Genomic DNA, 21331 nt, shown 5'->3' on the forward strand with positions numbered 1-21331 from the left:
AGCCAGGTGTAACCTTCAGCCCCCAGCTTCGTCCCAGGCAGGGGAAAATCGGGCTTTTGGGTGATTTCCTGTCCTTTAAGGTCATATATCAAGGTCAGAAGCTTTCTCTCGCTTGGCCATTGGCTCAGGGGACGAGTTGTGTCTCCTCTAGGCCTCAGTTCCCCTATAAATGTAGATAATTTTGGCTCTCTTCTTCAAGGAAGCCACAGTAATGTTTACTTTTCCACAGATCTTGAGGCTTTTTACAATCTATTACGAATTAATTATTATTAAGGTAAAACAAACTATATACCCTAAATAAAGCAGCTCCAACAAAGCAGCTGGATGATGGGAGCAATCTGCTTCATGAACTCCCCTTTCCACTGCGCAATTTGCAGCATTTAGTTCCGCTTTCTAATTGCTAATATCCATTCTTCAATTACCCGCTGTTTTGTTTCAGATTTAAAAGATTAAAGCACGTTGTTGTTTTATGATTATGTGAATTCCCTTTGTGTAATTGTTAGGTTTGGGTTTTATCCGTTTGCATATTAAACGCCTGCACAGGGCAGACTGGTATGTGCTTCAAATGGGTTTCGCCTTTGGCACAAGTTGCCGGCTGTTACTCAAATCAACATTTAAGCACGAAAAGCAGGCAAGGCATCGTATATCTCAAGTGACAACGCTCCATAAACAGATTCACAGTGAATTTCAACGCTCCCCGTCTGCACCCAGCCGCTTGCACCGACCTAGTACAGAACCAGCGCGGGGGCTCGGGCCCACGCGAGCCCTGTGCCAATGGCTTTGCGGGAAATAACAGCCGGGTTTGGCCTGAGAAGGGCTTTTCCTGCCCAGCACACTCCTCTGGAGAGGAGAACACGGAGCAGGCCCAGGCCTGAGGGTCCCGGGCCCTCCCGGCGTCCCCGTTGCTAAGCAACGCGTGCTGGCGCCAGCAGCAAAGATGGCGCCCGGGCGGCTTCGGCGCGCGCGCGGCCGCGCCCCACTCCCGGCCCCGCCGAGCAGGCAGGCCACGCCCTCAGCAGGCATGGCGCCGGGCTGGCTTCAAGGAGCCCGCTGAGGGCAGCCAATGACAGGCCGGGAGGGGGAGCCGGGGTGTGCGGGGATTGGCTGGCGGCACGGATTCAAACCGGAGCGCGGGGCCGTTGGGGCTGCGCGCGGCGCTGGGGCCGGAGCCGCGGCCCAGGTGAGGGAGCCTGGGGGGAGCCTGAGGGGAGCCTGGGGGGCTCGGGTGAGTGCGGGGCTGAGGGAAGCCTGGGGGGCTCGGGTGAGTGCGGGGCCGGGGACGGGCTGAGGGGGCTCGGGTGAGTGCGGGGGTCCCGCAGGGCTGAGGGGAACCCTGAGGGCTGAGGAGAACCCTGAGGGGTCCCCGAGGGCTGAGGGGAACCCTGAGGGGTCCCTGAGGGCTGACGGGAGCGGATCCCGGGCCCGCCCAGGCCCATTCCACCCCGGTGGTGTGGGAGCCCCGGTCGCCCGGCTCGGAGGGCGCTGTTCGGGCCGGGCTGGTCCCTCCCGGCCTCGGGGGCCGCGGGGATGGAGGTGCTGGTGCTGGTAATTGGGGCACCGAGCTGGGCGCGGCCCGTGCTGTGAGCTCGCACAAGGGCAGTGCCTTTAGTGGAGAAAGTGCCGAGGTGTCGGTGTGCCTGTGAAGTCTGCACCTGTGGAACAGGTACCTCAAAGCCTGCTCTGCTGGGCTGTGCTCCCTGCTGGCACCTCTCCCAAGCCGGCCCATGTCCCAGCCCCTGTGCCCTTCCTGCCCCACCACCTCTCGCCTTCGTGAAGTCATTTCTATCTTGCTGAGCTGGAGACTTTCCCCTTCGCTGCCTCTGTTTATGCCGTTGTTGCTGCTGTTTGAGAGAAATGTGCTGACTGGTTGAATTTTAACAGCTATTTGCAGGAGGAGCTGTAAGTTAAAATGCAGCTAAATTTAAAACTGTATTAAAATTCTCCAGAATGTTGCTCCTATTTATATCTTACAAAGTGCTGAAAACTTGCAGGTTTTTAGTGGCCTAGATAGTACCAAGTTATTTGTAGACAGGGCACGGGCTGTGTTCTGTATCCTTTTGGAAGGGAAGGACTTGGAATCCCTCATCTTGCCTTGGGTTCTGTGCTGTGCTGAGGGATAGTGGAAGCACTAAGGTGGGCAGATCTGCCTCCCTCCAAGGCTCTGTTATCCATAAACTGTGCAGGGCTGTGGATTTCCATTCCCAGTGAGAAAAAGTAGATGCATATATCTCCATAAAACATGAGTTTTGTTCGTGCAGCTTCTCAAACCCGCCTGAAAGCAGCACAACCAGGAACTCTGAGGCTGGTTCTCTTTCCTTTGGGCTGGTTCCTGCTTGGAGGGGGGAGGGAAGGGCTGGGCTGCTTGTTTAGCTGTGGTTTTTTGGCAGGAGGATGGAGATTACCATGGGGAACCTGCGGGGTCTGTACGAGCAGCTCACGCGCCAGGCCGAGCTTCTGAGCGAAGGAAACGAATGCCGTGAGTTTTTTTCCTGAAAAAAGCTGCTGAAGATGCTAAAACCACTCCGATCTGGGCTTTTCCTTTTCAGTCCCAGCTGAATTTCTGTGCAGGGCCATGTTCTGCTTGTAGCAGACTGGCTTTGTCTCGTGTTCCAGCTCTTCTGGCTGGTGCTGACAGGAAGGGCTTGGTCTGAAAAATGGAAGAGCTCATGGACATCTCTTGTGTGGCTGGGTTGGCTCAAAGGCTGGGTTCTCCACGCCTCAACTGGGAGCAGGTTGGGCATCAGGAGGAAGAATTTCTTCCTGGAAAGAACAGTCAGGGATTGGAGGGGTCTGCCCAGGGAGGTTTGGAGTGGCCATCCCTGGAGGTGTCCAAGGAATGGCTGGAGGTGGCACTCGGTGCTCTGGGCTGGGTTTTGAGGTGGGGATCGAGTCTTTTCCAACCTCAGGAATCCTGGGATTCACTGTGAACAGATACCTGCTGCCAGCTGCTCCTCTGCTTGCCCAGCTAAGGCTTCATGTTTTCTCTCCTCAGAGTTTATTCAGTTAGCCAAGAGCTTTGAGGAGAACCGGAGGAAATGGCAGAAAACAGAGCAGGAGCTCGGCAGGTACAAAGATCTCCTCATGAAGACAGAAGCTGAGCGCAGTGCCCTGGACGTGAAGCTGAAACACGCCCGCAATCAGGTGGATGTGGAGATCAAACGCAGGCAAAAAGCTGAAATGGACTGTGAGAAGCTGGTGAGTAATTCCTGTGTTACCCCTCAGCTCTCCAGAGTGTGGAGACGAGGCGATTAAACTGCATTGATCAGTGGCAAATAAGGACTGGCACTCGTGGGGAGGAAAGGAAAAATAAAAAGCAAGGAATTGGCTCGGCTCCTCTGCTTTGATCTGGGAAAGGAGACTGGCTGCTGATGGAGCTGAGCTGCCATTACCTGTCTGAGCTGCCATTGCCTGCCTGCAGCCATTAGCAGTCTATTGACACAAGTTCTGAGCTTATCTCTGGTGTCTCGAGCACTGGGTCGGGTCTTGCAGTAATTAAACACAGTGTATCCAGCTGCTGATGTTATCTGTGCTCACAGGAGCGGCAAATCCAGCTGATTCGGGAGCTGCTCATGTGTGATGCCTCCGGCAGCATCCAGCTCAGCGAGGAGCAGAAGTCTGTCCTCGCCTTCCTGAACAGGCCACAGGCTTCTGTGGGAAATGCGGGCAACAAAAGGTAGGGAAGCAGCATTTTATCTGAGGCGTCAGGCATCAATCCAGCTGTCGGCCCCTGTGACACATTCCTCACCCGTGTCAATAGTTTCCCTTTTTGTTCCACTTTAAAATACGGCTCTTCTGAGTCAGTGGGATTGTTCTGGAACCGTGACTGACTGAAAGCCAAACTGATACAAGCTTCTTCTAATTTTTGTTTTTTAGGCTGTCTACAATAGATGAATCTGGCTCAATTCTGTCAGACATCAGCTTTGACAAGAGCGATGACTCACTGGTAATGTAACTCCATTTCTGAAGTTCTCCTCCCTGTAAAGCCCGAGGGGAGGGGGTTGATCTCCAGAGACCCTTTGTGTTTGGATTACTGGGATATTAACCTGGCTGAGCTGATTTGCATTTCCCGAGTGTGCTGTTGGCTAAAATTTGATGGAAGCCCTGGCCAGGGGCTGTGTGCTGTTTACCATTAACCAGTGCTGTGTCTTTTCCCCCCAGGACTGGGATTCCTCGGTGGTGAAAGCTGTCAGGCTGAAGAGGAGAGAGAAGCGGGTACTGTTCAATTGTTCCCGTCACATAGTTTCCTTTGTTCCCCCCGGCTGCCACAATGCCACCATCTGTCACCTCACAGCCACCTGTAGTGACCTCTGAGCCACTAAACACAGTCAGACCTCGAATGGCTGCGCTGCTGCTCTGCGGGTTTAGATTGAAATTTAGGTCTGGTGTCATTGTTTGTGTACTGAAAACGAGTGGAGTTCTTTATAGCCTGCATTTTTACAGTCAGGGATTTGCAAGAAAACACTTGGAGATTATTAACAGCTCCCAGATTAGGGGGAAATGGTGTAGAAAGTTAACATTTTTCTATTCTGTAAAGGAGCCTGTGCTCATTCTGCTTTAATCTGCAGAAGATCCAGGTGGGAAAGAGCCTGAAACCATCACCTAGTGGAGCTGGGAAGAGTCTGGGACTTGTTTAGTTGCTGGTTTTTGTGTGTGTAGTTCGTGGGTTTGTTGGGGCTTTTTCCCCTCCTTTCTTCGGTCGGGTTTCTTTTTTTTCTGATCTGAATTATAAAGCTGGCTAGGAAAATTATTTGAAAGAGGTTCCCTGATTCTTCCTGGCACCTCCAAGGCTGCCACGAAGGTTTCCCTCAAGGACTTGTGTGCACACACCACAGATGCATGAAGTGTTCAGTCCCTCTAGTCATCCTGGGCCAGTGTAATGCCAAGTGAGCAGCATTCCTGCTTTGAGACAAGGATGTGCTCTCTTTTCAGCGCTCTTCCAGGCAGTTTGCTGAAGGCCCCCCAGCTCCTCAGAAGAAATCCAGATCCATTAGCAGCACAGCAGACCAGGTATGGGTTTGTGTGCACCTGGCCACAGTTCCTGCCTGTTTCCAGGGCTGCTGGGGCTCCCGTGTTCTGTCAGCACTCCTGTCACTGGTGTATTTGTCATTCCAGGCTAATGAATCCATAGTAGCCAAGACCACTGTGATGGTCCCCAACGATGGTGGCCCAATTGAAGCCATTTCTACCATCCAGACCATGCCTTACCCTCGGAGGAGCCGCAGGAAGAGCGGTAGGTGTAACGTCCCCGTGCTGTCCCAACACAGCTACACAGCTTATCCTGGAATGTTCCTCATTCCTTCCAGGGAGCTGCTTCTGGTTCATGATACCCATGCTTTTGGGGGCAGAGGGTGATTCCAGCCTCTTCTTGTGTCTTGCAGGTGCTTTGCAGCCCTGGAACAGCGAGTCCAGCATAGGCAGTAAGCAGCTGGAGTCCAAGCAGGATACCGATGGCTCCAGCACCCCGCAGCACAATGGGGGAGTCAGGCTGCATGACTTTGTTTCAAAGACGGTGGGTCTACAGGCAGGAGGAGATGGAAAAGCATCTCCTTCCATCTTGGAATGTGTGTGATAAGAGGCTGCCGGCTGTGTCACAGGAGGTTTATACTGAATATTGGAAAAAGGCTCTTCTCCCAGAGGGGGGTCGTGCACTGAACAGGCTCCCCCGGGAATGGGCATGGCCCCAAGGCTGCCAGAGCTCCAGGAGAGTTTGGACAATGCTCCCAGGGATGCACAGGGTGGGATTGTTGGGGTGTCTGTGCAGGGCCAGGAGCTGCACTGATGATCTCTGTGGCTCTCTTCCAATTCAGGCTATTCCATGATTCTATTAGTCTCAGGTCAATATGACCTGTACCAGTTACCTGCATGGATCAGAGAACCATTACCCAGTTCAACTCCTGCTGAGTTACTTCACTGCACTAATCTCTGCCATCTGTGTGCTCTGCATCACCAGGTTATCAAGCCAGAATCTTGTGTCCCGTGTGGAAAGCGAGTGAAGTTTGGGAAGATCTCCCTGAAGTGCAGAGACTGCCGGGTGGTGGCTCACCCCGAGTGCCGGGAGCGCTGCCCCCTGCCCTGCATCCCCACGCTGACGGGCACTCCGGTGCGCATCGGGGAGGTGGGTCAGTGCTGGCCTGGGCTGCCACCACAGGCCCACCCTGCCTGGGGACCTGCTCAGCTCCTAGCTGCCTTCCCCAGCAGAGCTCCTGTTGCTCAGAGCTGCATAATGACATGCAAATGAGCTCGCTAATGCATCGCTGCACAAGCAGGGAGGGGGTGTAGGGGTGTGATGGTAGGAGGGCGTTGAGTGGGGAAGGTGGCAGCTCTGGGCAGGCGATGCAGCGTTGTGCTGATGGATGTGATGTTTCTTCATCAGTCCTGAGAAGAGCAACAATTCTTGTTTTCCGACCATAGATCTTGCTGTGAATTCCTGAGAGAGTATTTTCCATGTCTTGGTGACTGAATCCATCTTTTTTTTTTACTTTCCCTTCTGCCTTTTAGGGCACCTTGATGGATTTTGTCCCTTCTACTCCTCCAATGATCCCTTCCATCATCGTGCACTGTGTTAATGAGATTGAGCAACGAGGGCTGCATGAGGTAAGAAGAAAATGAGGTGTGAAACAGTGCCAATGAAATGGGTTGTGGTGTTAGGGAAGCAAATTGTTAACCCAAATATCCCTTATTTATGGTGTTCGTTGTGCTGCTTAGTGGGTGACTCAGGTGTGGGGATGGAACAAAACCAGTTGACCTCCTCCTCTGAGCCAAGCTTTGTGCCAACAGACAGGCATTTACCGCATCTCTGGCTGTGACAAGACTGTGAGGGAGCTGAAGGAGAAGTTTCTCAGAGCAAAGAACATTCCTTTGCTCAGTAAGGTGGACGATATCCACGCCATCTGCGGCCTTCTCAAGGACTTCCTGCGCAGCCTGAAAGAGCCCCTGCTCACTTTCCGGTTAAACAAGACTTTCATGGAAGCTGCAGGTGAGGAATTGCTCTGTGACATCTCCAGCTCTTTCCTGAGGCTCAGTGGTTGTGGTTTTGCTGTCAAGTGAACCAGCAGCCCGTGGTGCCCGAGTTCCAGCTGGGCAGGATATGAGATTATCAGCACAGCTGGAAAAGTTTCTAGCTTGGTTATTTCTCAGGGTAGCTGTGGCTGTGAGGGGAATATTGCAGCTTCTGGGAGCACTTTCTAAGGTCTAAATATTATTTTTTTCCTGGTAGAAATCCCAGATGAGGATAACAGCATTGCTGCAATGTACCAAGCAGTTGGAGAACTTCCTCAGGCCAACAGGGACACCTTGGCTTTCCTCATGGTCCACCTGCAGAGGTACATTCTGATGGACAGGGATGTTGGAACCAGGTGATCTCGAAGGTTCCTCCCAACCCAAACCATTCTGTGATTTGGAAGGGGGAGGTTACCCCACTGGTGCTTTTTCTGATTGGGCCTGGTTGCTGCTTGTGAGCATGAAGTCTTCATTCTGGAACAAACCTGCTCACTCAGAGGCCAAGTGTGTGTGGGACAGGGGACTTGTATCACAAGTGAAGGGGGAAAGCTACATTCTTTCCATATTTCTTTTAATGCAGGGTGGCTCAGAGCCCAGACACTAAAATGGACATCTCCAATTTGGCCAAAGTCTTTGGCCCCACAATAGTCGCCCACGCGGTACCAGATCCTGACCCCATGACCCTCCTGCAAGACACAAAGCGTCAGCCCAAGGTAGGACAGACTTGGTGATTGTCTCTGTTCCAGCCCAAACCATTCCACGATTCTGTGATCAGTGACTCACAGGTGTCCTGTAGGTGGTGGAGCGACTCCTGCTGCTGCCCATGGACTACTGGAGCCAGCTGATGATGGTGGAGCAGGAGAACATTGACCCAGCACACGTGATTGAGAACACCAACGCCTATTCCACTCCACGGACACCTGAGGTTCAAGGTAATCCTGCCTTCTGCTCTGTTACTAAAAACAACAGCCCTCAATCCAAGCAGCCTGCGAGGCTCTCAGAGCCAGCCACTTCTCACTTCATGGAGGCAGAGGAAAAAGCAAAGTGTGCCAGGAAATGCCAGATTTGTCTAGTGCTTTTCACAGATGCCAGGGAATGCCTGATGTTCTCTGCAAGGCAGAGAAAACTTCAGCTGTCCCCACACTGTGCTGCTCTCTTTGGCAGTGAGCATCCTGGGACCTCTCACCACCCCAGAGCACCAGCTCTCCAAGACACCCTCGTCCAGCTCCTTGTCCCAGAGGGTCCGCTCCACCTTCAGCAAGACCACCCCCAAGTAAGTGCCAGTGGGTGCTGGCATGCCATGTTTGGAATGACTGTAGGTGATTTTGGGTGCTCTAGGAGAGCTGAGACATTTGGGGGCAGCCTGCACTTACTACTCAGTGCATCCTCCCTTAATCAGTGCTGTGGGAGCAGCAGATTTTGGTTACAAACATCCTCTCGTGGTAGGGAGAGGAACATTGTTTGAGAGGTGTGTGAAATTTGGGTGAATGTTCCCTGGAAAAGGGAGAGTGTTGGACCTCTGTGCCCAGAATTCCAAACTGATATTCTTGTATTTCTCTTGAATTAGATTTGGGAGCAAAAGCAAGTCAACAACCCAGTTTGGACATCAGGGTAACTTCTTTGCCTCTCCTATGCTGAAGTGAAGACCTGGGAGTTGCTGTTGTCCTGGCATTTGCACACCCAATACTCACAAGTAGAAGAAATACAGGTTGTCTCTGTGGCCCCTGACAGCTTTTATGAAATAATGTTTTGCCTTTTATCTTTCAGCTTAACTGAGACTTTTAATGGGATTTTATAGTGCAATTTATTTTTATTATCTAATGCTGTGCTGAATGTAGTATTTGTGAAGACAGTAACAAGCAGGATTTGTTCAGTGTTAATCATTAAAAAATCTCTAGAGAATTGGCATTTTCACTAACATCTGTTTTTCTTCTTGTGTGAAGTAGAGCAGTCACAAAATGAGGGTCAGTTGGTTGGGGTTTTTAGGATGTTCTTGGCACAGCAGTGTCTGAGCCTTGTCAGAATCCAGGCTTTCCATCAGCACGGCCTGTCCCACCTGGCTGGTGTGCAGCTGGAATCCTGAGGATGGCAGTGTTGGACTGGGCTGGTGGGCAAAAGCCTCTCTTCAATGAACTGCCCGAGGGGCTGTGGCTCCTCCAAGGGAGCATTTCCTGCTGCTGTGTTTGCAGGGGGTGGATTCTGTAGAGAAGGGTGGCAAAGCCAAAGGATTCTTGGGTAGCCCAAAGGAATTCGTGCAGCTCATGCTAGTGAGGGGAGTGGGGGTGGGAGTCCTGCTTTCCCGGGTCAGGATCGGGGACCTTGCCCAGTGCTGTGTGAAGACACCTGTGCAACACACACAAGTTTATCAATTAGCTGTTTTTATTGAGCTTTGGAAAACTGTCCTGACCGTGCAGTTAAGTAAATCCTGATGTTTTACACACTTTTGTGTTCTCTGGCTCGTGGTTTTAACTTGTGCATTTTCACCAGGCATGTGTGGCCTCCCTGGAGGCTCAGGGGCTGCTCTCTGCCCCAAGGACTGATCCCAGCCAACTTTGCTGCTGGGGGCAGGATCCTGCCCTGGGCTGTGGCTCCTGGGTGCAGGGGAGGAACGAGGATGACAGGTTTGGTCCCCATTGTTGTGTTGGGAGGTGAAATAGCCATGGATAGGTGTGCTAGCCTGGGATGTTTCCCTCTCCCCTTGATTGTGAGGTCTGGGGGGTGAAGTGTTTGCACAGTGGTGCTGACCCTGCTGGGGCCCAAGCAAGGGGATGGTTCTGGCCCTGGGTTCTCAGACACACCAGGTGTGCAGGAGAGAGGCACTAAGGTGTGTTCTCCTTACCCTGATTCTGGTTTTGGGCACTCTTGGTCCTTTCCTGGAGCATCTTCTCCCAGGCTAGGTCCTTGCCTTTTCCTCACTGGAGCAGATACATGGTCACTACTGGTGGGACCTGCTGAGGGACATCTGCCCTGGTCCCTGTGCCACTGCTCTGTGGGGACAGGTGGGTTTGGGGACATCTGGGGAAGCCACCCCCACTCGGGTACTGCTGGGCACAAAGGTGACCCTGGCAGTGCTTGGGCACATCTCTGGGATGGGCAGTGCTCACCTGTGCCTGCAGGTAAGGGCACAGATTCCAAATGGGAAGGGCCTGGGGGATGGAGAGTGAGAGCAGTGAGGAGAGGGTGGATCTTTGGTGTTCTGTGCTCTGGAAGCTTCAGGCTGCAAGAAGACACCAGCAAGGAGAAATCATGTAGAGAAATATTTATTAATCAAAGATTTTTAAGCCTCCGTTTGGCCCCAGAAACAAGGATGAAAATATCACCCCTGGTGGGAACCAGTACAAAAAGGCTCCTGGTTTATGTCCAGGCAGGGGCAGGAATGTGTGTGCTTCTGAGGATTAATGCAATAAAATCACCCCTGTGGGCTCCTCAATCAGCAGCATTTAATGCATTTGGACAGGCTAGTGACCATCTGTGTCCTGTACAGAAGGACTTCACCCTCATCATGGCTCCTCACTGATCTTGTGGAGGAATCCACCTCCTGGTTCTTTGCAAATGGGTGAATTCTTATAATTAATGAGTTGATTTCTCACATTGCCCTAATCAGCATTCGGTTTTGATCGATGGCAGCTCCAAGGGAGAGATGCAGGTCCACACCTGCGAAGATTGTGCTGAGACAAACTCTTCCCTCTTGTTTTCATTCCCTCTGGAGCAGCAGCACCCAGCAGCGTGTGTAAGGTTTGGACATTGGTTACCCACGGGTGGGCCTGGATTTGACAACTGAGCGATGGGACGACGTGAGGAGCTGACATGTCCACGTGAGGGATGGGCCTGCTGTGCAGAGCCAGACAGCCCTTTTGGCCTTCTAGCCTTGGGAAAAGTCATGCCAAATTCTCTGTGGGCTGGGGTGATCCTCATCATCTAAAGCGAGTGCAGCAGGTTCCCTGGGCAGGTGCTTGTCAGCGTCTTGGAGGAAGTGGTAGATGTCGTTGGCAGCGTCAGCGTCACCGTTGTGCTGGTAGGTCTTAGCCATCGTCAACAGCCTGTGCCCACACTTCATCCTCTGGTCTGTCTGCACAGGAATTTTGTAGCATTCCATGAACTTGGCTTTTGCCTCAGCCATGCATTTCTCCCGGTAGAGGAAGAAATCTCCCCAGGAGAGATTCAGGGCTTGCTGACATCTGAGGCTCAGGGTGTTGATTTGCCTCTGCAGGTCCTCATAAATCTTTTCTTCCTGTGATGGCTTTTTTATACCAAGGAACTCTGCTAACTGCAGCTTGACAAGGGTAAGGTCAAGGTCAGGATGTTCCTGAATAATTTGTTGGAGCTCCTTGGTGGCTTTACACCGTAACTTATCCTTCTCTTTCTGATTTGCTTTAACCCACTGTTGCTTGTAGCAGTTGGCCAAGGCCTGGTAGAGAAGGTGGTAACCTGGGTCCTGCTGCAGGGCTTGCTGGATGATCTCAAGTGCTTTCTGTGTTGACTGTGACATCCAGAACAAAGCTGATAGTTTGAGGACCTCGGGGTCAGAGCTTTTCTCTGCACATTCTTTAACTAAGCCAGTTGCTTTTTCCACATCACCTTGTTTAAGTAGCTTGGCCAAATATATTTTGGCTCTGTAGTTTTCTGGCTGCTCGTTGACAATTCTTTCCAAGTGGATTCTGGCTTCTCTTTCAGTATCAGGTTGCCAGGAGAAATTCCAGGAGGAATAAAGAGCCATTGCAAGCCCTGTATGGAAAGATCTGTTCTCTGGTTCAAGCATCAAGGCCACGTTGAAGCACTCTCTTGCCCGTTCCCCGTTTCGGGCTCTGATAGCCAGGAGGGACCAGCCTTTCTGGGCCTGGATGTGTGGGATCAGCCCCACATCCCAAGGAGTTGAGCAGAGCGGCTGAACTCGTTCCAGCCAGGTTTCAGCCTCCTGGTAGGAGCCCTGAAGGTAGTGGATCCAAGCATAATTCCCATAGATGGTCAAAGAGCCAGCAGTAGATGTCCATAGATGCTTCTTGTCATTTTGTTCCTCAGCAGCTTTGAGGCTCTGCAGAGCTTCCTTGCTGTGGTTGTTCAGCTGGTGCAGGTAGGCCTGGAGCCCCAGGAGGGCCACCTGGTTCTGGTGGGCTGTGTGCTTGATCTCAACATCCAGCTTCTGCAGGAGATGCCAAAGACTGAAAGAGTCAACACCCAGGTTCCAGGTGAAGTGACACTGAAGGGCATCCAGCTTCTTCTTCAGCTGCTCCTTGCTACAAAGAAGAAGTGATGAGTTATTAAAGGGCGTGCCCACACACAGGGAGAAAAGAGATGGGGAGCTGGAGGAGAAGATTCTCCAGCTGCTCAACACATCCCTTGCACTCAGGCTACTAAAGAACCCTCAAGTCCTTGTTCCAATCAGCCCATTTTCCAGGGAGCTCTCTGTGAGCCTTCCCATTAGAGCACAGCAAGCCAGGAATTGAATCACCAGTGCCTGGAGCCAGGGCTGCTCCCTCACCCAAGGCAAAGCCCTTGGATGTGCTGAGAAAAGGGGGAGTAGACCAGCCCCACCCACAAGTAATAAAACCGGTTTCTCTCGTTTCACCTACTGTGAGGAGGAAGCAGGGATTGTGTCTTCAGCTGAGGGTGAAGAAATGGTTCAAAAAGGAGCCCAGCAAGGTAAGGAAAGTGTTAGATTGGAGTGCCTCTTCCATGAGGAAAGGCTGAGAAAGCTGAGACTTCAGTTCAGAGAAGGCTCGGAAGGGTCTTAGAGCTGTAGAAATACCTGAGGAGAGGGTGCAAAGCAGTGCCAGGCTTTTTTAGTAGTGCCCAGTGCCAGGGCAAAAAGAGCACAAACAATTCCAGGAAACCCCATCTGGACATCAGGAAATTTAACTGTGAGAAGAAGAGAGGCCCTGCACATTTTTCCTGGACAGGTTGTGCAGTCTCTACCCTCAGAGACATTCCAGAGGTGTCTGGATGCAGCACCTTGGACACGGTCACTTTCTGAGGCCCTTTCCAGCCTTAACCACAGTGAGGTTCTGAGCCAGGACTGTGCTGAGCCTTGTCCCCCACCCCCTGTGGGAGCTGTGACACGAAGGGATGCTGTGCACTCACCTCATTGCTCCTGCAGGCATCATGTCACTGTGGAGGGACGATGGCTTGGCTGCACCTCTTCCAGCCAGCAGCAGCTCCTGGGCAGAAGTCTGTAACCTGGAGACTGAGCTTTAAATAAGGAAGCTTTCTCCTGGGTGGAGTCAGATGAAACCACTTGCCGAGGATGAAATGAAACAGGAAGAGTTGACACCAAAAATGAAAGTATTCTCTTCCTATCTGGAAGTTATCACCTTCCCTTCATAAAATGGTACTGGGGTCTGGATAGACAAGGAAGGGAACCCCGTGGTGAGAGCAGCAGGGTCTGGACTCGCCCCTGGAGACCTTGTCCCTGCTCAAAAGGACTTTGGTGTACAGCTTTTAGGAAGTACCTGGTGTGAGGTGATGGAAGATCCATCAGAAAGGAAGCACGGCATCATGTTGGCATCATCAGTGATGAGCCAAAGGCTCCTTGTGACTCTGCAGGACTTAGTCCCCAGGGCTTGTCTGAATCTGCCCTGGCAGTTGTGCTGGAGTTTCTCATCTGCCTGTCACAGAAACTGCCCAGCAAAAAGGGGATGGCAATTACACAGTTTGGTGTGAGGGTACAGCAGTGCACCTGGGGAAAATCCCAACTCCTTCCCTAAGGAGCAGGAAGTGCTGACAGAGCACAGGATGCTGAGCTGGAGATGGCCCCAGGGAGCCACTGCTAACCACTGAGGTTTTGGGAGGTGACAGAAACCAGTGAAGTGACAATAAAAATACAGGTAAAATGCAGGACACGTGCTGTGTCTGGGTGTAACGGGGGATTGCAGCCCTGGGAAGAAAGATTCCAGAGGAGAGAATAGCAGAAAATACATTTTAAAAAGTAGCCTCAAGTAAACTCTAAACAGAGAAGGAAGAAACCACCAGCCTGAGAATCACATCCCTCCCAGCTAAGAAGAAAAAACCCATCACTATTTCCCCCTCAGGATGCTGATGAGTCACTGCAGCAGGAAAGGAAGGAGGAGAATTTACTGCTGGAGGAGCAGGGTAGATGCTTTTATCCCCTGTTTATTTTTTTCTATTGCTGACAACCTTTAATAGAAAATGAGTAATTTGGCTATTAGTGCTAGCGCTGCTGGATGAACAATGAGTGATTGCTCTATCTTGATTAGGCAGAAGCATTAATTAGACAATGGGTAACATCTAATTCTTGAATCTTCACATCAGCATCTTCTTTCAGCATCTTTCTGTGCATTTGGGCTTGACCAAGCTGCTTCTCTCTTGCCTGGGGTGGCCAGGATGGGGCTCTGTGAGTTGGGTGCTGGGCAGATGTTTTGTCTCCCTGGGCTGGGGCAGAACTGGCAGGATGGAGGAGAAAATTCACTGCCCAAATCCCTCAGGCCTTGACAACAGTACTTGGCTACTTCTGCTAATATTAGGGCTGGTTTGAGGATGATTACAGTTCTGTGCTACAGCTATTAATATCATACAAAGCTTGGATGGAAGTCAAAAATAACAGCAAATGAGAAAACTACCAACCAGCAGCCAAATAGGAAGTACAGGCAAGGCTTGGTGTTGTGAAAGATAAATGGTGGGAAGGAAAAGCAAAAGAGCTGCAATGAGATGCAGAGGAAAAAATAATACAAATATTTTTGTTGGTGGTTTGAAAACAGTCCTTGGCTTCAAAATGTTCTGTTACATCAAATAATACTGATCGAATTCTGAGCTGCTTGAAAGGAAATCCTGGTTTATTTGTCCAGAAAAGCACCTGTTTGTTATAAATTTCCTTCAGCTGATTCTGGGCCACAAGGAAGGGGCTCTGAACCACCAGAGTGAGCTGCAATGTGGAGCAGCAAAGACAGAACCTGGAAAAGCTGCTCTGCAAAGAGTGCCTGCAGCTCGGGGAAGCTTCGAGAAGCTCCAGCTGAGTAGCCAAGGCCAGGACTAAAAATACTTTGAGGTGTGGCTGCAGAATTTCCCTGAGAGAGTCTGAGTCCTGGCTGAACATCTGTTAATTGTCTATAACTTCCTTGCTGGCATTCAAGCCCAGGTGAGGCTGTTATGAGTAAGTCAGGTGACCAAAAGGTGTTTTCTGTTTGTCACAGTTTCTATTTGCCCCTTTTCAGCTCCCATTGGCTGTGCTGCTCCCATGGGGAGCACAAACCTCTCTGGGGAAAGAAGGTGGCAAAAGCAGACTGTAAACTTGATAAGCCTTTAACCTTTAATCCTCACACAGAGGTGTTAAATTCATGGCTTTGTGCAAATCCCTGGCAGAAAATCGGGGTTCTCCACCTGCCTGGAAACTTGAGGAGAGAATCCTTTGCTGTCAAGGTGCTGAGGGCCTGGCACAGGTGCCCAGAGCAGTCTCTGGATCCCTGAAGTGTCCAAGGCCAGGCTGGACGGGGCTTGGGGCACCCTGGTCAGGTAGAACCGTGGCAGGGACGTGGAGCTGGATGATTTTTTAGGTCCCTCCCAACACAAACCTTCCTATGACCTCCATATTTTTGATGAGACCAAACCAGGTAATGTTTCTCTCAGAAAAGGGCTTAGGAACTCCAAACCCACCCGTTTCCCCTCCCGTCTGTTCCTGGCAGTCTCTCCTTGCACAGGCGCTGCTGCAGGACTCGGTGCCAGCAGATGGCAGAGGCTCCCCACGGATGACTCTGCTGGGTTTTTGCAGTGCTGTTCTCCCCCCAGCCTGTGAAAAAGAGCGATGCTTTTCACCACTTTTACATTTCTGGATTCTTTTTGAACAATATTCCAACCCACTGCCCTTTATTTGGATGGAAAGATCTGTATTTGGGAAAGAGGTGGTTTCCTGTGGAAGAAAACAGAGCAGGACCCTAGAGAGCTGCCTGGGGTGGGTGTTCATCCTTCTGAGCTGAGCAGGGCCCAAGGGAAGGACTGGGCAGCATTTAAATGAAAAAGGAAATATTTTTTATGTAATATAGGCAGAAACTGTGAAACCAATGTTGTTGCCTCACCACAATATTTGCTCTCCTTGTTTCCAAACGCTTTGGGTGTGCAGCCTCTGTGCACACCCTCACTGCAACAGTGTGCTTGGATCTACTGATTCCTCCAGGTAAAGGTGGCCTGGACTTTGTGCCTCGCTCACCCCTGAGTGCTGGCTGACCACCAGAGCCTGGATTTGCTGCTGTGGGGTGGCACAGGGAGCTCTGAGTGGAGCTGGCAGGGAGCAGCTGCACTCCAGACCCTGCTGGCTCCCCCAAACCCAACAGGGGATGCTTGTGATGTTTTTCTCTCCTGGGCAGCCACTCAGGCAGAAAATTGAGCTGTTGTGCATTTCAAAACCTTTCCAATACCTTCCAGAAGCACCTTTCTCTCCTGAATTAATCCATCTCCAAAACCAGGAGGCTTTGGCTGCTTGTTTACAGGCAGTGAGGTCACTGCAGAGGCTTGATCAGCACGGGAGAAACGATTGCAGGGAGCAGAGCAGGGATGATAGCCAGGGGTTCAGTTAACTGCCCCCAGCTCCTCGCCATGCCCTGCACCAGGGTGTGTCTGGAGGGGCTGGAAGACCCTGAGATACCAACGGCCTCCCCTGGCTGCTCAGGGAGGGCAGCTTATCTCCCAGAGCAAAGCCTTCCCTGCTATCTGCACCCCAGAGACACTCAACTGTCTTCCAACTGCTCTGATGGGGTGATAAACCCCGAGCATTCACTGCTCAGCCAGGCTGGGAAGCTCCAGGGGCTCATCTGGGGCAGGGAGAGCAGCAGCAGCACCCTGGTGGGAGAGGTTGGGGTGCTGGGAGTTCTTAACTCTCCCTTTTGATCCAGCTTCTGGCCTGTGAGGGGCTGTAGCCATCACCCCATGTGAGAGTGAGGAAAAGTTCAGGAAATTCAAAGATGAAAGTTCAAGAAAAGGCGGTGAAATTCAGGAAGAACTTCATGGGAAGGGTGGTCAGGCTTTGGGAAGGGTTGGCCTCCTGGAGGTGTCCAGGGAATGACTGGACATGGCACTCAGTGCTCGGGTGGGGGGGACAAGGTAGGGATCAAGCTTGGGTGGTCTCAGAGAGCTTTTCCAACCTGAATAATTCAGGGATTCTGTGTGAAACGCTGGAAGTGGCTCCTGCAGCTCCACTTGGAGCAGTCCCTGGATTCAGACACCCCTCAAGGGTGTCAGTGTTGTGGTTTTGTTTGGAACATCCAGGACCTGCTCAGTCATTCCAGGGGCCTGGGAATGGCTCAGCTCAGAGCACCATGAGCTGCATGGAGAGAGCAGCCAGTCTTTTTTACTCTTTCTTTGTTGTTTACTCCAGAAATGAATCGATGAGGAGGTGACCAGGCCCACCAGGAGACAGTTCAAGAGAATCCATGGGATTTTTGGTGTGGTTAGCTAACGAAAGCCAGGGCATGAGGGAAAATCAGAATTTCTGATTCCAGCAGCTGGTCTAAAGGCACGTGGCCCTGCTATCATGGCATAATGTAGTGAAAAATTGCGGTGTGCAGATTTGATAAGATTGCAGCAGCAGCAGTTCTCACTGGCAATTAACAGAGGAGTTTCTGTGTGTGGAGGGAATCCGTGGATCTCAGTGTTCTCCAGACAAGGAGCTGATGGAGGGTAATGCCAAGAAGGCTGAAATGTCAAAACTTCCAAGGGTGATGGATCAGATGAGGGTTATAATTGAGAGAAGAGAGAAATCTCAGTGTAGTAAGGAAAAAACAAGGTCGAGATGCACTAGAATTCATAGTACACGTTCAGGTGCTTCGGGTAAGATTAAATTCACTCTGCAGGTGCCAGAAAGCCAAGAAGGGAACCTTAACCCAGAGAGGGTGGAAAATAGTCAAGGAAGAATGCCAAAGGTTTCTCTTAAAACAGAGGCTGAAGATCAGAGAGAATTATGTGGTGTTGGGATTGGGAAAACAGTGGAACAAGCATTTAAACGGGTTGTTTGTCAGCACCACAGAGAATGAGAAACTGCAACGGTAATTGGGCAAGATCCAACCATCCCAAGCAAAGATAATTGAGCTAATTTACATCGACAACGATGTTCTGAGCGCTGTGCTCCCAGAAGAGGCTGTAAATACATAAAGTTTTATGGCTTTTGATACTGTTCCACATGGCCCATGAGAAAGAGAAAGAAACATTTCAGATAAAAGCACTCCACAGCGTATCCACGGCTGTGACAAGCCCTGCACGGAGGACAACTCTCTGTGGCTTCCTTGCAGAACAGAAGGGAAGAAGCAAAGTGTGGTTTTGAGGGCTTAAAGGGTTGGATCAGGAATGGTGGAACAGGTCCTGGATTGGGCAGGGGAATATTTTCTTCTCACCTCTATTGGTGGAGGCTTCTGTAGATAGCATGGAAAGGAAGGTAATTTTAATTGCCATGAAATTAATAATTAATAATTGCTCTCCCAGCCAGGGATGGAGCCTGGCTATTTCTGCAGACAGATCCTGAAAAATCCCTGCTCCCTCAAACGATGTGTTTCTCTTGGGCTGCTGCTCTCTGAAATGGCAGCGCTCCCTCCTGAGAAGGATTTTATCCTTTGCCAAAGTCCCAAACAAGAGATTACATGATGTGATTTCCTGTGCGAGCAGGACTGGCTTTAACGACCCACTGAACCTCTCGGCCTTGAAGGTTGAGGTTTGTTTTCTTGAGCTTTAGCTTGGCACCAACCCAGCAAAGCCTTTGTGTCCTAACTTTTATCTAAACACACGCACAAAGAACGGGGAGAATAAAAACATGCAGTGTCTTCTAGAAAGAGAAAACAAACTCACTCTCTCTCCCTAATTCTGAGTCTTCCTCCATCAGCTTTCAGGAAACAAAGGGACAGAGGTGAGCTGTTTTCTCTAAACTATAATTTCCCCCCAGTGAGACCACAGCTCCCTGCTCGCTCCTCTGTCAAGCGGAGCTGGAGGTGGTTATTTTTCACCCAGACATGTCTAACAGCCTCATCCATTCTTTTCTCGTGGCTTTTTCTCCTCTTTTTCGGCTCAGAGCACCTGAAGCTCTGAGAAGGCTGTCAGAGCCTTCCTGAGTGGTTTATTTTTAGCAGCACGAGCACGCTCCAGGCCCTGGGGAACGCCGTGAGTGGTGTAGAAACACTTGAAAATACCAAACTCCCCCTTTCCACACAAGTGAGCTCTTAAACCTGCCCAGACTTCTAATGGCTTCATCCAGTCCTTGCGGTCGTATTTCACTCCACGGGGTTTTATTTGATGTTTCAGCCCCGAGATGCTTCTCCCCACATAAATGTTTATCGGGTCCCTCGACTCCCTCTCTCTGAAGCACCGAAATCCTGAAACCTCTTGCCCTGAGAGCCTTGGATGAGCCCCGTGGCACCGGGCTGGCTCTGACCCCGTGGAAGGAGAGCCCCTGATTGTTTTCCCAGCCAATCTTCCTGGGGAGCAGCTCCTGAGCCCCTCTCACCGAGGCTCTGCCGTGTGGGCATTTCATCATTTCATCCTTTCATCCGGAGCTGGAACTCGGCAGCCAAGCAGAATTTCCTTTGAGCTGCAGATAAGCAGATTCTGGTGATAGGGAGGCCCTGCTCAAGCTGCCCCTGGGGTTCCAGCTTTGAGAAAAGCCTCGAGGGCTGAAGGGGAAGGAAGTGTTTAATGCTGTGGACATAGGAGATGAAGAGAAAAAAAACCAGCCAGGGATGCATCGGCCTTAAATGGATTCCCTGAGCGGCCCAGGGTGGGCATCCCAAAGCAGCCACGGAGCTGCAGCCAGGCAAATGCTTTCTAAGCCCGAGTTTGGTGAGAATTCCTCAGGAACTGGCAACAAAGAGTCAGCTCATTGTGCAGGAAGCCTCAATCAGCCGTGGAGAAAGCGGATCACATATTGAAAAATCAAGTTGTCTTTGTGAACAACATGAATGATCAGATTACAGAAAGCAAATCCCTGAAGAAAAAAAACCCAATTCCAGGCTCTTCACTGAAGGCTCAGAGCACAGCTGAGTGCTGAGACATGAAACGTGTCAGGGCATGCACAGCATCACTTCTTAGAAATCACAGCTTCTCTCAGCATCAGCAGAATTTAAAAATGTAATAATTTCCACTTCCAGAGAGCAGAGGGAAATGGCACCCGGCGCTGCACGAGTGTTATCGGAAAGATGGAGCAGGATAGCAAAGCTGTGGTCAAACCCAGCAGAAGATACTTTTAGTCAGACTGGCCCTTGAAAGAAAATCTTAGAAAAATCGATAACAAATCAAGCCCAGCAAAAATCGATAGCAAATCAAGCCCAAAGAGACCAAGGGCTTTTGGAGAAGTGCTCCCTAATTTCACAGATCCATCTGTGCCCCAGCAACATGAACTAATGGAGAGCAAAGAAACATGGCTAAAAAGTTACACCATTGTTGTAAATGCACAGATTGGAGGGAAAAAAAATGTGATCCAAGGGTTCCAGGGACACGGGAGAGAGGCTGAGTGTGGAAACCCCTCATTTTGGGGTCACCTGCCAGAGTAGCTGATGACTGGGCAGAATATCCAGGAACAGACTTGGTCAGAGAGAGACAGAACAGGACCAGGATCTGCAGCTCAGGGGCCTTGAATCCCAGGTCCTGCTGGTCCTGGTGGGATGGGAGCTCCTCCTGGAGGGGCCCTGGTGGTGGGCACATCACCCCAGCAGAGGGGACAGAGGGACACCCGCGTCCCCATCCCGGGAAAGGTGTCACAGCTCTGCCCACGCCTTCCAGGAGCTGCCTCCAGATGGTGCTCCAGCCAATTTTCTGGGATTTGAAAGGATTTGATTGTCCCACAGATGGCTTTTCTGGGCTCGGTGCTAAGGAAGGAGGGTGGCCCGTGCTGAGCCCTTGCAGGGAGCCTTCAGCTGCCCCTGCCAAGCTCTTCCTCGCGGTGAGCAGCTCCTCACTCCCAGCAGCTCCTCACTCCCAGCAGCTCCTCACTCCCAGCAGCTCCTCACTCCCAGCAGCTCCTCACTCCCAGCAGCTCCTCATTCCAGCAGCTCCTCAGTCCCAGCAGCTCCTCACTCCCAGCAGCTCCTCACTCCCAGCAGCTCCTCACTCCCAGCAGCTCCTCAGTCCCAGCAGCTCCTCACTCCCAGCAGCTCCTCATTCCCAGCTCATGCACTGGGAGCCCCCGAGGCTGGCCAGGAATGAGTCACAAACAAGGTCCCTGTAGGAAAGGAGAATTATGGATTCATAACCTTGACTGTTCTTGGTAGGAAAGGTTTATTTGTGCAGTTTGCTTTATAAATAACCCAGAAAGCAGCAGCTTTGTTTTTCATGGTCTCAGACTCATGTGGAGGAGCCTCATCCAAGCCCTGCTCTGGGCCCTGGGAGTGCTGGCCAGGCAGAGCAGTCCCTG

The 21331-nt window shown here is 51.2% G+C and overlaps 2 protein-coding genes across 4 annotated transcripts; one reads left to right on the forward strand and one right to left on the reverse strand.

Annotated features, from left to right (window-relative positions):
- The first annotated feature begins 1052 nt into the window (after window positions 1–1052).
- Window positions 1053–9314, forward strand: RACGAP1 (Rac GTPase activating protein 1). 3 transcript variants are annotated; one of them, XM_039705856.1, is made up of 17 exons: window positions 1053–1180; window positions 2388–2476; window positions 2993–3195; window positions 3537–3673; window positions 3874–3943; window positions 4159–4212; window positions 4930–5007; window positions 5113–5230; window positions 5379–5509; window positions 5951–6115; window positions 6499–6594; window positions 6778–6976; window positions 7217–7322; window positions 7580–7712; window positions 7796–7931; window positions 8164–8272; window positions 8567–9314. In XM_039705856.1, exons 2-17 carry the CDS (start codon window positions 2392–2394, stop codon window positions 8640–8642), a joined length of 1896 nt encoding a protein of 631 aa, XP_039561790.1. In that variant the 5' UTR covers window positions 1053–1180; window positions 2388–2391; the 3' UTR covers window positions 8643–9314. The 3 variants fall into 3 exon arrangements, with proteins under 3 accessions (XP_039561790.1, XP_039561792.1, XP_039561791.1); XM_039705858.1 differs by lacking the exon at window positions 1053–1180 and adding an exon at window positions 1858–1899; XM_039705857.1 differs by lacking the exon at window positions 1053–1180 and adding an exon at window positions 1991–2133.
- A 963-nt stretch (window positions 9315–10277) lies between these two features.
- On the reverse strand, window positions 10278–13179 carry LOC120500673 (interferon-induced protein with tetratricopeptide repeats 1-like). Its single transcript, XM_039705863.1, has 2 exons — window positions 13078–13179; window positions 10278–12233 (listed from the first exon to the last, which is right to left on the reverse strand). The coding sequence occupies exons 1-2, from the start codon at window positions 13098–13100 to the stop codon at window positions 10862–10864; spliced, it is 1395 nt and encodes a 464-aa protein (XP_039561797.1). The 5' UTR covers window positions 13101–13179; the 3' UTR covers window positions 10278–10861.
- Window positions 13180–21331: the final 8152 nt, after the last annotated feature.

Source organism: Passer montanus, unplaced genomic scaffold (assembly GCF_014805655.1).
Source record: "Passer montanus isolate IOZ18808 unplaced genomic scaffold, ASM1480565v1 scaffold187, whole genome shotgun sequence".
Lineage (NCBI taxonomy): Eukaryota > Metazoa > Chordata > Aves > Passeriformes > Passeridae > Passer > Passer montanus.

What these genes read in the sequence shown, in the direction of transcription:
- RACGAP1 (XM_039705856.1), top strand. Translation starts at nt 2,392, where the DNA reads ATGGAGATTACCATGGGGAACCTGCGGGGTCTGTACGAGCAGCTCACG. An exon ending in GGAAATGCGGGCAACAAAAG is followed by an intron (nt 3,674 to 3,873) that starts GTAGGGAAGCAG and finishes TTTGTTTTTTAG; the next exon opens with GCTGTCTACAATAGATGAAT. An exon ending in GACTTTCATGGAAGCTGCAG is followed by an intron (nt 6,977 to 7,216) that starts GTGAGGAATTGC and finishes TTTTCCTGGTAG; the next exon opens with AAATCCCAGATGAGGATAAC.
- LOC120500673 (XM_039705863.1), bottom strand. Translation starts at nt 13,100, where the DNA reads ATGATGCCTGCAGGAGCAATGAG. An exon ending in ATGCCTGCAGGAGCAATGAG is followed by an intron (nt 12,234 to 13,077) that starts GTGAGTGCACAG and finishes TCTTCTTTGTAG; the next exon opens with CAAGGAGCAGCTGAAGAAGA.